We start from the raw sequence: 12,966 nt of genomic DNA, 5'->3' as shown, positions 1-12,966 counted from the left end.
CACCATTCATTCATTCATTCATTCATTCATTCATTCATGCAACTACCACTTGTGCTGTGTCAGGCACAGGGAGCCAAGGTGAATGCTCAAGCCTTTCCCTGAGGCTTAATCACCCGTGAAGGAGAACGAGGAGCGGGCACTGACATCTGGAAGTAAATGTCAGGAGCATGGTCCTGTATTGGGTTCCTTGGATTCCTGCTTCCATGGGCAAGTCCTGACACATGTCTTCTCAACTGTTCCTCTGCTCCCCAGCCAAGCGGGACATGTGTCAAGAAAGCAGTGCGCTCCAAGCCAAGTGTGAACATGTCTCTGTTTGGGGCCAGGGTGGTGGAGAGCAGCACCCATCAGGCAGTGTTTTGAATGAATTGACCTCAGCCCAGATCTTGGTCCCCCAGCGTCAGTCTCTCCACTCATACAGACGAAAGGCAGAGGGCATGTTCTCCCGGAAGGGACGCTGCTTAGAGAAATCACCATCAAGCCAGGGGAAAAGAGAATGGTAAAGAAGGGGAATTAATGGAAACTTACAAGGGGAAACAGGATTAGCTCCTGTTCACTTAGCCAAACTCTGGAGGAACTCCATGGGGCATCTCGGGTCTGTCCCTGAAGCTCAGCTCTGCTTTTCAGGATTTAGGACAAAGGGCAGCCTGACTGCCTGGGGCAGGTGCTGAGGGACCCATTCTCTTTGGCCCTGGGTCCCATTATAAGTTCTATTTGGGCCTCCCTTCCAGCCTTCAAAATATTTGTCAATTCACTGATTAACTGAGGGGCGTCCAGAGGAGGACGAGCATGGGGCAAAGACCTCAAGTAAAGCAGTACCTGTTTATTAAGGGCTCATCATGAACCAGGCACACAGCACATATCCCTGTCCTTCATGTTGATATTGTCCCCATTTTACACGAGAGCAACCTAAGGCGCAGAGAGGACAATTCACTGGTCCAAGGTCACACAGCTAGGACACATTGATGTTATTCAAGCCTGGAGAAGAGCAGACTCAGGGGCAGACTTCGCAAAGTGGGCACTTAGAAGAGGGGTCGGGCTTGTCGTGTATGAGCCCGAAGGGAAGCCTTCGCTTCTGCGCTTGTGCCTCCTTGGCATCTCCATGACCTGAGGGCTCTCACCAGATCGAAGTGGGAGACTTGAGGCAAAGGATGGGACAGAAGGGCCTATGAGGATGGGAGACGTGGATTCACATCCTAACACTTGCTAGTCGTGTCAGCTGTCTGGGCCTCACTCTTCTCATCTGTGAAATGGGGTCCAGTGATCACAGCAGGCCACTCTGCTTCACTCTGCCTTTCAGTGGCTCCCTAGCTCGAAGGATCAAGTCCAGCTCCTTCCTAGTGTGGCTTAGAGACTTCTGAGCATTCAGGCCCAGCTCTGCTCTCCAGCTTCCTGTTTCCCCAGAAGCAAGCTCTTTCTCGGGCCACAAGGGCTCCCAGTCCTCTTTGTCTTCCAGGCCCTAGCACCTGCTGCCCCCTGGGGCCCTCTGTTGAGCTTTCCTGGGTGAGAGAGAACGGGGTGGCATTTGAATGCAGGCACTGGGGATTGCCACGCCGATCATTGCAAGAGCACGCCCAGGGGTCCTGTGTACCCCACAGGTGAGCATCACCCGCTATGCACTTTCCAGGGAGGACAGCTCTGGTATGGACTGGACACAGGCTGGCCCCATCCAGCCTCTAGGTGGGCAAAATCACCTTCTTTCTCACTGCTCATTCTGGCCCCCTGCTCGAGTAGGTAACAGCAGCTCTGGGGGCGGGGTGGGCAGGAGAAACCCAGGTGGGTGTAGACGGGGCAGTTAAGTTCAATGTTCTGATGAGGCAGACAGAGGCGGAGCCCACGATTTCCGGACTAACCAGCTTATTCCTCAGATTTAAGTGTTAAGGACCTTGGGGTAGGCCTTGCTGGGAAAGCCTACTCAGACCCCAGCATGCCACCAGGACTTCAAGCTGGAGGTTGAAAACGCAAAGGCCTCTGGGTCCTGGGGAGCTATTATAATGAATGGAGTCACAGCAGTAGCCCTCATGGACAGATGAGGATTCACAGAGATGTCTCAGTCAGAGGTAAAATATCAGTGCTGTGGTAAATGGTGCCTCAGTGTTGAAGAGCCCAGGGGAACGTGGGACCCGGCTCTTCTCCCCTTGGAGCGACTGCTGCCTTCCCCTAGCTGTAGCGCATTGTCCCTGCGGGAATGAGAGCCCCACACCACCCAGGAGCCGGTGCTGTCAGACCCCTCCCCTCCTTACACCTTGCTCTGCATACTTACGCTGAGCTCCGGAAACTTCCAACTGCCTGCATCTCTGGGCCTGAAGGCTTGTTCCAGAATTCTGGAATGCTGTTCTGCCAGCAAGACTGTGCTGGGGAATTAATATTCCCCTAAAGCAGCCTTCAGCCAAAATCCGACAAGGATTGATGTAGGAATACTCCAGGGTCCCTCATCTTCCCCCTCAGGTAGAGTAATTCTAAGGCACGGGCTTTATACCGTTTCCCGGAGGGCTTCTGCTCCAGTTGCCCAAGGGGGCAGCTGGCTTACCAGTGCACCCTTCACTAGCTGTCTCGCTTCCCTCCTCCCCTGCTCTCTAGGGGAGGGTGACAACAGAAGGAGGCATGATAGGAAGGAATGGGACCCCTCCCCCAAAACTCAAACCTGTACCTCTGCCCAGGCTGGGCCTTGGGAACTCAAACCATTTTCCTCCCAACCCTTAAAAATTCAGTCGTGTGCAATGACAAAAATAAACCCTTTGCTCTCTAACCCTCGTCTCAGCATCAACCCCAGGTGTTACTCAAACCAAGACACCTGATGTTCTAGAGGAAGTGGAAAGCTGGTTTTCATATAAAACCCCTTATCTTTTAAGTGTCGGCCTCTAATGCCAATTGCTAAAGACGAAACCAGACACTGTGTGGGCCCCACATCCACAGGGTAGATTCGATCCATGGCCGGGGGTGTGCGGGGCCACGCGCACCCTGGGCCCTGAGTGCTTGGACATTGCAGCCGTGGCTATCCTCGTGGGTGTCCTCTTTTAGCACCTTGGCTGTCTTCCTCCCCTGCATCTCATGAGGATGCCCCCTCCTTGTTGTCACTTCCCCCACCCCCCTTCCGCCCCCCCTTCTTTCTCATGGTCTGATTTTCCTGGGCAAGCCTCTCCCGCTGAGCCTTTACTACTTGCTTGTTCTTTCAATAAACCGCACAGCAGCGTTTAGCGAGGGGTTTACTAGCTACGAGAGGATTACATCTCCAGGGAGCCTGTTTACTGTTGGTAACCTTTGCCCGGCTCTTCCAGAAATGGCTCCTTTAAGAGTTACCTCCAAGCTCAGATCAATAGTGTCCTGTGGTGTTTATGCCTGGCCTGGTTCCCCAGGGTCCCCGCTCTCTGTGGGGGTTACCGTACCTTTTGGGTAATGCCGCAGAGGCTCTGCAGGTGTGGGCTGAGTTAAGGAAGCCAAGGACCCAGGGTATCAGGTGACCAGGAGGTTTTACAACAGCAGCATGGATGCCTTGGGGTATGAACTTTGACCCCCAGCGCCCCTAAGGCTGCTACAATCTCGAAGGGTCAACTCTTGCTCCTAGCCTGCAGCCCCTTGAGAATGGCATGAAGGTGGGATGGGGCCCCGAAGCTCCCTCCTGAACTTCTCCCCACCCCCTTCACCCACAACCTTCTTTTCTGCTTATCATGGCTTTTAGTCCCATATGCTTATATTTGCAGGTTTCTGATAGCTACAAAGGGACCTGTAGAATGCCAGAGTCTTGAAAATGTTGTTTGGCAAAAAAACCACTTTTCATGATGAAAGAATTTTACCCATAAAAATGGTTCTGAGTGAATTCTGGTAAGCTGGGGCAAAGAAAAGCAGACCTTCTCAGAGCCTTTAATATACTAACGTGCGCCATAACTTCCTAAGAGCGGTTAGGTGACCACAGTTCCTCCAGCCACACTTGGGGACACACTGATGCAGACCACAGTGCCGGGCCTGCCGTGAGCAAAGGACACAGGTCCCCGGCCCCTGCTGGTGGTCAAACTGCTTCCCAGATGGATCCAGCGGACTGTCACTCCCTCAGAGACCCTGGGGAGTATTTGGCTCCTTCCCAGGGTTGGGTAACTTGGGGTATAATGGAGGAAGGTTCAGGAGTCCCAAAAGGTCTGCGAGCAGAGAGGAAAGATGGCTCCAGCCTGGGCTGGTGACTGAGGGGGTAAGTGGGTGGGAAGGTTTCCCGACTTCTCTGCTCTATGATTATGGCAATTTGTTCCTCCAGGAGGTCATTTGTGGTAGGAAACATAGCCCAGAAATTAAACTAAATATATCCAGTCCCCAGGAGAGTGGAGACAGCAGTGGCACCTGACTGGGGGGGGGGGGGGGGGGCGGCAGAGTACTCAGGTTGGGATAATGCACACGGTTGAGTTTTTAGGGGTTGGGAGGAAAATGGTTTGAGTTCCCAAGGCCCAGCCTAGGCAGAGGTATAGGTCTGAGTTTTGGGGGAGGGGTCCCATTCCTTCCTATCATGCCTCCCTCTGTTGTCACCCCCTCACTCCAGGTACCCAACTGCTCACCAGTCCTCAGCCCTTCTCTGCTTCTTCAAGCTTGCTACTGTCCTCGTCTCACCTGGGCCCCCAAAGCCACAGAGCTTTACCAGCTCTGTCTTCTGTTCCAAAACGAACCTTCTCTCTTCTCCCTGGGGAAACGCCTACTGCCTCCAAGGTGGCTGTTTGGAGACAAAAGGGCCAAAATCGAATTCGCACTATAGTTATGAGGACTGATAGAGCCGTATAATAACAATTTGAAAGGACTCCATTAAATTTCTTAGCCGAAAGGGCCTTTAGCAATCTCCTCATGCGGTTTTTGAGATTTTGTTGAACGCCCAAGGAAATCTTAGGTGCCATTTCAACACGTGAAGCAGAAAATATACAGGTGCTCTGTGTGAGAGGCACTGCCTGCTTTTTCAGCTGACTTTGGAACCACTGATTACATGTTTCATTCTCAAGGAACCTCGGGCTCTGATAAGAGAAGTGACTTGTCCGAGGTCACAGGGCCAGACAGCGGCAAAGCTGGGACCTGTCCCCTGGTCCCCTGACCTCTAGCCAATGCTCCTGTCCCTGCCCTAGAACACCTGGGTATTGATGTGTCAGACCGCATTCTTGCAGCCGACTCCAAGCACGGTTCCCACCAGCTCTGCCATCCTGGTAACATAAACAACGATCACACCCCCTGCACGTAGCCACCCCTCCATGTGTCTTTCACTTCTCAGGAGCTTTCCTCTGCCCTGCTTCGTGCCAGAAGTCACCCCTTTCCTACTGCTGCTCATTTTTGTTCTTGTTAATTTTTGGTTGCTGCCGAGAACAAATGCAAAAAGAAAGGCAGAGACACACTTCAGATTTTGCTCACTGCGTGTTTTCATTTTTAATTAAATAAGTCAAGTAAGCCATCAAGTGATGGTTCACATTCTGTTCCACAAAGCAGACCGTGACCGGCGGTGGCCCCTGCATTTCCAGGAGACGGCACATGGCAGCCATGGCAAGGACATCTGGGACGTTTAATGGCAAGGGGGCTGGGGCAAGGCGGCTGAGCAGAATGAGTTGCGTGCTACACATACACACGTGTGGACACATATGTACACACATGACCATGAAGGGAGTGCCCCATACCACGTGGCCATGAAACATGACACAGGGCCGGGATCTTGGCAAAAAGACAGAGTCTGTGGGATCCAGGAGGGAGCAGGGGAGCCAGGCAAACTTGGCCTAGAACATACAGACGAGATGGAGACTTCTGGGGTGCCCAGTTCAAGCCCAATGGCAGAGGAAGCAGCGTATTTTCCCAAATAAAATACCTGGTCTACATAATGAGCTGGGCCCATGGGGATGGCACTGCGTCCATATCCTTGGAAACACACAACTCATTCGTCCCCCAGGCACAGTCATGGAATGACAGAGGACACGGGACCAAAGGATCTCCAAGCTCTTACGGCATCTGAATTTGCCAATTCTGCTTCAACCTTCTGAGGTAAAGGGCAGCTCCCACTATTCCTGAAACTGTGGGCAGCTGAGAGGCACTGTGGTTGCAATCAGGAAGCTTCTGCCTCTCATCCAGCTGGACCATGTCCTGGCAGTCTCCACTAGCAAACCCACCAACCTGGGACCCTTGGGATGCTCCTTCCACTTTGTGCAGATCGGCAAGACCTACTTGGCTTCTGCAGATGCATTTCCCCATGCCCTGCCCCTTCTCTTCCTGACCCAGAATCAATCCCTTCAGGACCTGCCTTTGCTTTCAGCCTCGGGGATGGGAGCAAGGGACTGCCTCAGGGACGCGGCCATCTGCTCTTCTGCTCCCATCCTTCATAATCCAAGGCCTAGTAAGGGGCAGGCCCTAGAGTCAATTAAAATAGGCCCTAATGTGGGAAAGGACCACCAGGGCTGGAAGAGACCTCTGGGATCAGGTCCAAACTATCTGATGCTTACCTCTCCAGGCCAAGTGCCCATCTATTGGAACAGGGAATCCCCTGACTTCCTGCTGGACCTTGCTCCATCATCAGAGAGGACAGAGGTGGTGGGGAAAGATGCCATTGTAATGGGTTGGGTGGGCCCTCTGCTCTCAGGGGTCCTGTCAGCAGCTGCCCCGTTAGACCAGCCCCTGGCTGAGGGTACTGGCAGGGAGTAAATCTTCATTAAACACTTTTTTCCTATTCATTTAGTTATTTATTTTCAAGTGTATGTATCACATAAAGGGACCAAAGGCTAGATTTTGTTCATGTCCTCAACCTTAGTAAGAACTTGGTGATAACCTGCAGCGGTGGGGCAGGAGGGTGGCGTGGGGTAGAGGGGGAGTGCCACAGAGCTGCAAATCTGCTTATGTTTTTCTCTCTGTGGGGACTCAGGGACCCTGGTCCGCACCAACTGTTCCCAAAGACCCCCGCCCCCAACCCGGTGCCCTTAGCCCCTCCAAGGTTTACAAACAAGGCCAGAGGAGAAGCCAGAAAAGGTGGCCACAGTGACAGCCTGTGGGTGTTAGACACTGCCCCGTCTCACTAAGGCCTGGAATGTTCTGAACTATTTATATAGGCCAGGCTAAAGAGGTCTTCAAGAAAAAGAAAATGAGTAAACACTCATTGCTGAATGGGGCCAAGCTGGCAGCCCCAGAGGCAAGGCCTCAACAGCTCCCTCTGCCTGTAGGCAGGTGGATGCTCTGCAGGCGGGGGTGGGTGGGTGGGTGGGGGGTGGCGGAGGCAGGGAGGCTCCCATTAGAGCCAGCAAGAGCAGAGAAGCCCGGGGTTGGCCTCGATGGAAGGGCAGCACTCGCCCCAGATGGACCACCTTCCTCGGCCCAGCTGCCTGCTGAAACCCCCACATGCATACCCTCAGCCAGGTCCCCCAGGGTGTAAAGTCAGTAGTTGCCCCCACCCTGTCCTTCCCCAAACCCTGAGGGTTCCCAGAGCGCTGCTGAGTGCTCTCGAGTTGTGTCCTGTTTCAGACACCAGGGCAAAGGGAATAAATACAGCAGAAAGGGCCTTCAATGTCACATCTTCCAAGCTACAAGAAAAAAACCAAGGTACCTCCTTAAATAACACCCCGGGGCCCATGCAACCTGCCGCCCTTGGGGTTTACTCTTCTCTTGTATTCTGAATCATCATCTTCGAGTGTCCTTGTGTGTATGGCACGAGTCAACGGTTTCTATTACTGTTTCGTCTTTCTTGATTTGGGTACAGCTTTGAGTCCCTGCAAATAATAAGGTATTTAAGGTCTCTTTGTCACAAAATCAATAAATTAAGTCAACTTGCAGTGTACAAATTGTCAACGTCCTGAGAAATCCCAAAGGTCCATTTTCGGCACTGTCCTCAGAGCGCAGGGGTGGAGACCTTGGCCCCAGAGGCACAGGAAGGAAGGAAGAAGTCTGCTATCCGCACCAGGGGGGCCCCAAGAAGAGCCCCAGAGGGAGGTGCCTGCCTTTGTCCCTGCCCCAGCCCCCCACCAACCACAGGTGGGACACAGTGCAGGGAGCAAGGGGGCTGGGGAGGGAAAGCCAGCACTTCTGTGCTCGCCAGAAACATCCTGGTTTCGCTCTGCCCCGGGGTCAAGTTTTCAGGGCTGGTGTCCCTTTGGACCCCAAATTCGATCCAGCTCCCTGCACAACTTATTCTGGGACCGGAAAGCCAAGACTGGAGACCACCTTGAATGGCTTGTAGTCCATGGTGATGGAGACCCAGCAGCTCCAATGCAGTGATCAGAACAGACCCCACAAAATGGCTACGGTCCTCACCGTCTCAAACAGCAACTTCTGGCCAGGACACACTCCCCATGGCAGCACCAGCTGGACTCAGATCCTCTATTTCCCTTGTGTCCGTATTACTCAAACCGAAACTCAGCCCTCTGGGTTTGACAACAGGACAGATCTGACAGAGAAGTTGTCCAGGAAATCAGAAACAGCCCTGTGAACTCGTCGTGCAGCTCTTCAAGTTCTGAGGGGAACTGAGTTCTGCTCCCCAGTTTGGGGACATTTGCTGCTTGGCCATAGGCCCCTGACCCCCCAGGAAATGCATTCGGACCTGGAAGAGATGTTCAAATCTGGCCTCGTCTTGGGGAGAGGGCGAGAGCTACTAATTTATGTTGCTTCTGGACACACAGCAAAGCCCGTGGGGCACTGCAGACTGCCATGTGGCCGCCTAGGCTCTGATCCATCCTCCTCCTCCTCTCCCAACGGCAGGAGCCAGAGTGCTCCTTGCTGGTCCTCCCAGCCCCCTCAAGCCCAGATTGCTTCTGAGCTGCACTCCTGCAGAAAGGAAATAAAAAACATAGCCACAAAACAAGATACCAAACTATAACCTTTTTTTTTTCTTAAAAACCCAAACAAAACACCCAGCCTATCCCAAGTGGAGCAACATTCTTCCCAGAGCCCTAAAAGTTGGAATTCCCAGACACTAACCATGTAACCATGGTGACCAACCTCTGTCCCCTGTCTTCTCAGGGGAGGGGGGTATCTTGATGTGACTTCTCCCCCAAGAGCACTCCGCACTCTCTTCTGGGCCCTGCCCCACAGGAGGCCTGGCTGAAAATGGCAGGACTTGTCAGCTGCCTTTTGCCTCCAGTCAGGCCCGAGGCAGCCTTCACACAGGGACATGTCTCAGGGAGCCAGCCCAGCTGGGACGGGGCATTTGGGCTGTGTCATGTGAGGGTTGGCCACACCATTTCAAAACATCCTGCCTGCCAGCAGGGAGGATGCGAATAGGCCAGAGGAGGTAGCCAGGAGAAACCAAGGCGGACAGGGGCCGCAGACTCGGCCCTTCTGTGTCTACCGTTCAGTCCCAAACCTGGTCGGGAACGGGGTCATGGTCCGTGACCGTGTTTCCTTCCCCAACCTCAAATAATTCTAAAAATGTAATGAAAGTCTCCTCTTGAGGTGTGCGATAGTTAAATCCCGTGGGCATAAAGCAACAGGGAAGCTTGCCTGTGTATGCGTGTGTGGATTTGGGTTTCTACATTGTTTGGGTCTGTGTGTGGTATACAGAGGCCTTGTCCTCACACACATACGGGTGTTCTATGGTTCTGTGCAGGGCTGATTTCATCAGTCACCAGCACGGCTCCTCCACTTATGAAAATACTGAATCATTCTTGGTTGAAAAGCCCCAAATGCCATCCTCTGACATTCTGGGCTATTCCAGTCCCTCCCCAGGGATCCATGCGGATTCCACACTGGATTGCATAGAAATCCAGAAACTGAAAGATGACCGCTGAGTACAGCAGGTGGTCGGCTGTGACTGGTCCGGGCCCACAGCCCCTTCTGGTTCAACACTGGGACTCTGGCCCACAGGGTCTGCAGGCATTTATGGGTGTTTCGTGTGTGTGTGTGTGTGTGTGTGTGAGAGAGAGAGAGAGAGAGAGAGAGAGAGAGAGAGAGGCTTGTTGATAGTTCTGGGCCTGCGTGGGCCTGCTCAGGAGACCGCAGCCCCTGAGGTCCGGGCCTGGCGGCCCTCGCGGGACAGACGCTGTCCGGCTCTGGGTGACAGACCCCAGGCCCCAGGCTGCGGCGGCGGGGAGCTAGCTGGCCGGGGCCCCTAGGGCTACTGCCCCAGGCCGCCCGCCCTCCGCGGGAGGCAGCATCGCGCGGCCCGGCGGAATGGCAAGGGTGGGCCTTTCACAAGGCGGGGTGCGCGCGGGCCCGGGGCCGCCTACGTGACCCAGAAGGTTCCGCGCTCCTCCAGCAGGCTGACGGAGCGGTTGGTGAGGGCGGCGGCGTCCCGGGCCAGCCGGTAGCCGAAGAGCTGCATGGCGGGGCCGCAGGCGGCCTGCACCACCTGCGCCAGCTTGAAGGGCATGCTGAAGCGCCACTTCTCGAACTGCTCCGAGGAGTTCTTCTGCGTGGAGTAGATGCCGCTGCCGTCCTGGGCCGCCTGCGTGTTCCTCTGGATCCAGTCCTCCACCTGCGCCGTCAGGGGGATGCCGGCGAAGCGGTACATCTCGCGCGCCTTGCGCAGCGGCCAGCGCGCCACGTCCTCGTAGCGCACCAGCATGTAGCGGCCGCGCAGCCAGGCGGGCTGCCGCAGGCCCAGCTCGGCCGACAGCCGGATGCTCTCGCAGTTGCCCCGCAGCCGCTGCACCTCCTCCTCCCCCAGCCGCGCCTGCCCCTCGGCCAGCCACTTCTTCCAGCCCTCGTACTTGCCGGCGAAGGCCACCATGCGCGAGGCCAGCACGGCCCGCGGGTCCCGCACCAGCTGGATGACGCGCAGGTCCAGCCGGGGGTCCTCGGCCAGCGGCTGCAGGAACTCCAGCTGCCGGATGCGCACGGCCTTGAGGGCCATGTGCTCCTTGCGGCGGCAGGCCTCGGCGGCCAGCGTCACGTTGAGCGGCCCGCAGCGGCGGTTCTTGCAGTGATACTTCTCGAAGCCCTTCTTGACCAAGGGCGTGCACACGGGCTCCTCGCACAGCGAGCGGCTGGAGCCGCGGCGGAACATGAACTGGGTCAGGTGGTCCTCGGGCAGGGGGCTGATGAAGTGCTCCAGCACGTACAGGTCGCACAGGAACAGCTGCTTGAGCACGTCGCGGTAGACCAGGGCCGAGCCGGCGGCGCTGGCGCCTCCCGACTCGAAGGCCACCGTGCGCTCGATGTGCCACAGCGGCTCGAAGAGGTAGAAGATGTTGCCCTGCTGGTTGAAGAACTCGCCCACGAACGAGGAGCCGGTGCGGGTGGTGGCCATGAGGAGCACGTGGCGCCGCGGCGGCGGGGCCCCGCGGGGTGACGGTGGCGCCTCCTCCCCGACCCCGGCCTCCGCCGCCGCCCCGGCCTCCCCTGCTGCCTCGACACCCAGCTGCAGACTGAGGTTTCGCAGGCGGCCCTGCAGCTGGGTGAAGGCCGAATCGAGCTCACTCAGGGACAAGAGGGACGCGTTGTCGGCCAAGAACAGGGCTGGGTCGGTGCCGTTGGCGTCTACCAGGGGCTGCGGGATCTGCTTCAGCTTGTCTGACACCCTAGGAGGACAAAGGGAAGTCGGAATCAGTGAGTGACTGGGGACTCCATCCCTTGTGCACCCCTAAGCAGCCTCCCCGGGCCGATCACCCAGAGCCTGTCTTAGCTGGCTTTCCCCAGAAGCTGACTTCGAGGCAAGGATCTGAGTGTTAAGTAGTTTATTTGGGACATGATCACAGGAAGAACTGGCAGAGAGGTAGGAAACGAGGTGGGGAGAAAAAGAGGTCTATAAAGGGTGAGCAGGGTGTCCCTATGGGCAAACCAACCCCCCTGGGGCATCCTGGGAGACAGTGTAGAACACCCTGGAGGATGCTCTCGCCCAGGGGACAGGAAAGCTCCAGCTGGCCCTGGCTGAGGGCTGCTCCCAGAGGCATTTACTCCCTGGATTCCTAGCTTGCCGGTGTGCACGTCGAGAGAAAGCTCTCTGGTGGAGACCCTGCAGGGGCTTGTAGTAGAACCCTGTGGGCATGACCTGGAACAGTCCATGCTGAGGAACCCAGGTGGGGCAGTGACACAGTGCCTGCCACACAGCCCAATTCCTAATCTATCCATGGTGGCTGCTTCCTTGTAGGGTGTTGCGCTGGGAGAGCATGTCTAAAAACTTTGTGTGTCTAGCAGGCTCAGCAGAAGAGCCACTGCACACAATGGTACATTGCCAATTTCAGGGGGCAGCATTCCCAGTGTAGCTGAGGTGAGTGCACGCCCCTGGAATTTAGCAGTATACAACCTGGACAGCTGCACATGGAAGCCCTGCCCACCAGGGTACGTGTACCAGGACCCTGCCTTTCCATGGGCTCACCCTCACCCATGGCTTCAGGCTGGTATAGCAGAGATGTGCTGTTAATGTGAGGCATCATCCTAGCCAAGAAATAAATTAATAGTAATAGCCATGGTCAGCAAGTACTTGATACCAACTGCATGCCAGGCACTGAGCTAAATGTTTTACATTTCCTAATTTAATCTATAAGGAAAGCCCCATTGTTAGCCGTATTTTACAGAAGAGGAACTTGGGACACAGAGAAGTGAATTTGTCCAAGCTGTCACAGCTACAAAGGACCGGAATCAAGATTCCAGCCCAGGCTACCTGAGTCCAGAGCCCAAGTGTCACCCCTGTGCATTCCTGGGGGCGTGGGCTGGACCACTTCCCCGGGCACAGGAGGGGCCTCATGATTACTGGTTGAAGGACTGCCTTTGTACGTCCACAAAGAGCCCTATAGCTACCTCTCTGCCCCACCCACCCCTCCCTGATAAGGAAGACTTTTGCGCTTGCATCCCTCACCTTGATATGATTTTATTTTCCTTTTCAATGAAGACAAAAACCACCACCACAAAAGCCAGGAAAAGGGCATATTTGCTCCTCATCCTCAGGCTGTGCAGAAAGTCCCGGCAGTCCTGGGGTAAAGCGAGTCCTTTCTCCATGGGGAAGGGTGGGGCCATGGGCCCTCAGCTCAGGAGCATCACTCAGGACCTGGCTCGTCGTCTTCAGGTGGGGGACACGCTCGTCCTGTGAAGAGACCGGTCATCAGG

The 12,966-nt window shown here is 55.4% G+C and overlaps 1 protein-coding gene across 8 annotated transcripts in view; it reads right to left on the bottom strand.

Moving 5' to 3' along the window:
• Nucleotides 1–5,354: 5,354 nt before the first annotated feature.
• Nucleotides 5,355–12,966, bottom strand: part of CHST3 (carbohydrate sulfotransferase 3) — a 35,008-nt gene continuing 27,396 nt past the window's right edge. For 4 of the 8 annotated variants that reach the window (XM_035021178.1, XM_035021170.1, XM_035021185.1 and 1 more), the window contains exons 2-3: nucleotides 12,719–12,943; nucleotides 5,355–11,441 (exon numbers count right to left, since the gene is read on the bottom strand). In XM_035021178.1, the coding sequence (XP_034877069.1) occupies nucleotides 10,145–11,441; nucleotides 12,719–12,876 (1,455 nt within the window). In that variant the 5' untranslated portion in view covers nucleotides 12,877–12,943 and the 3' untranslated portion in view covers nucleotides 5,355–10,144. The remainder of the gene's footprint in view (nucleotides 11,442–12,718; nucleotides 12,944–12,966) is intronic. The other 4 variants (XR_004682118.1, XR_004682119.1, XR_004682117.1 and 1 more) reach the window with 4 other exon arrangements.

This window comes from Mirounga leonina, unplaced genomic scaffold (genome assembly GCF_011800145.1).
Source record: "Mirounga leonina isolate KUSES-001 unplaced genomic scaffold, KU_Mleo_1.0 Mir_114, whole genome shotgun sequence".
Lineage (NCBI taxonomy): Eukaryota > Metazoa > Chordata > Mammalia > Carnivora > Phocidae > Mirounga > Mirounga leonina.
This window is presented reverse-complemented; position numbering and strand designations above follow the sequence as displayed.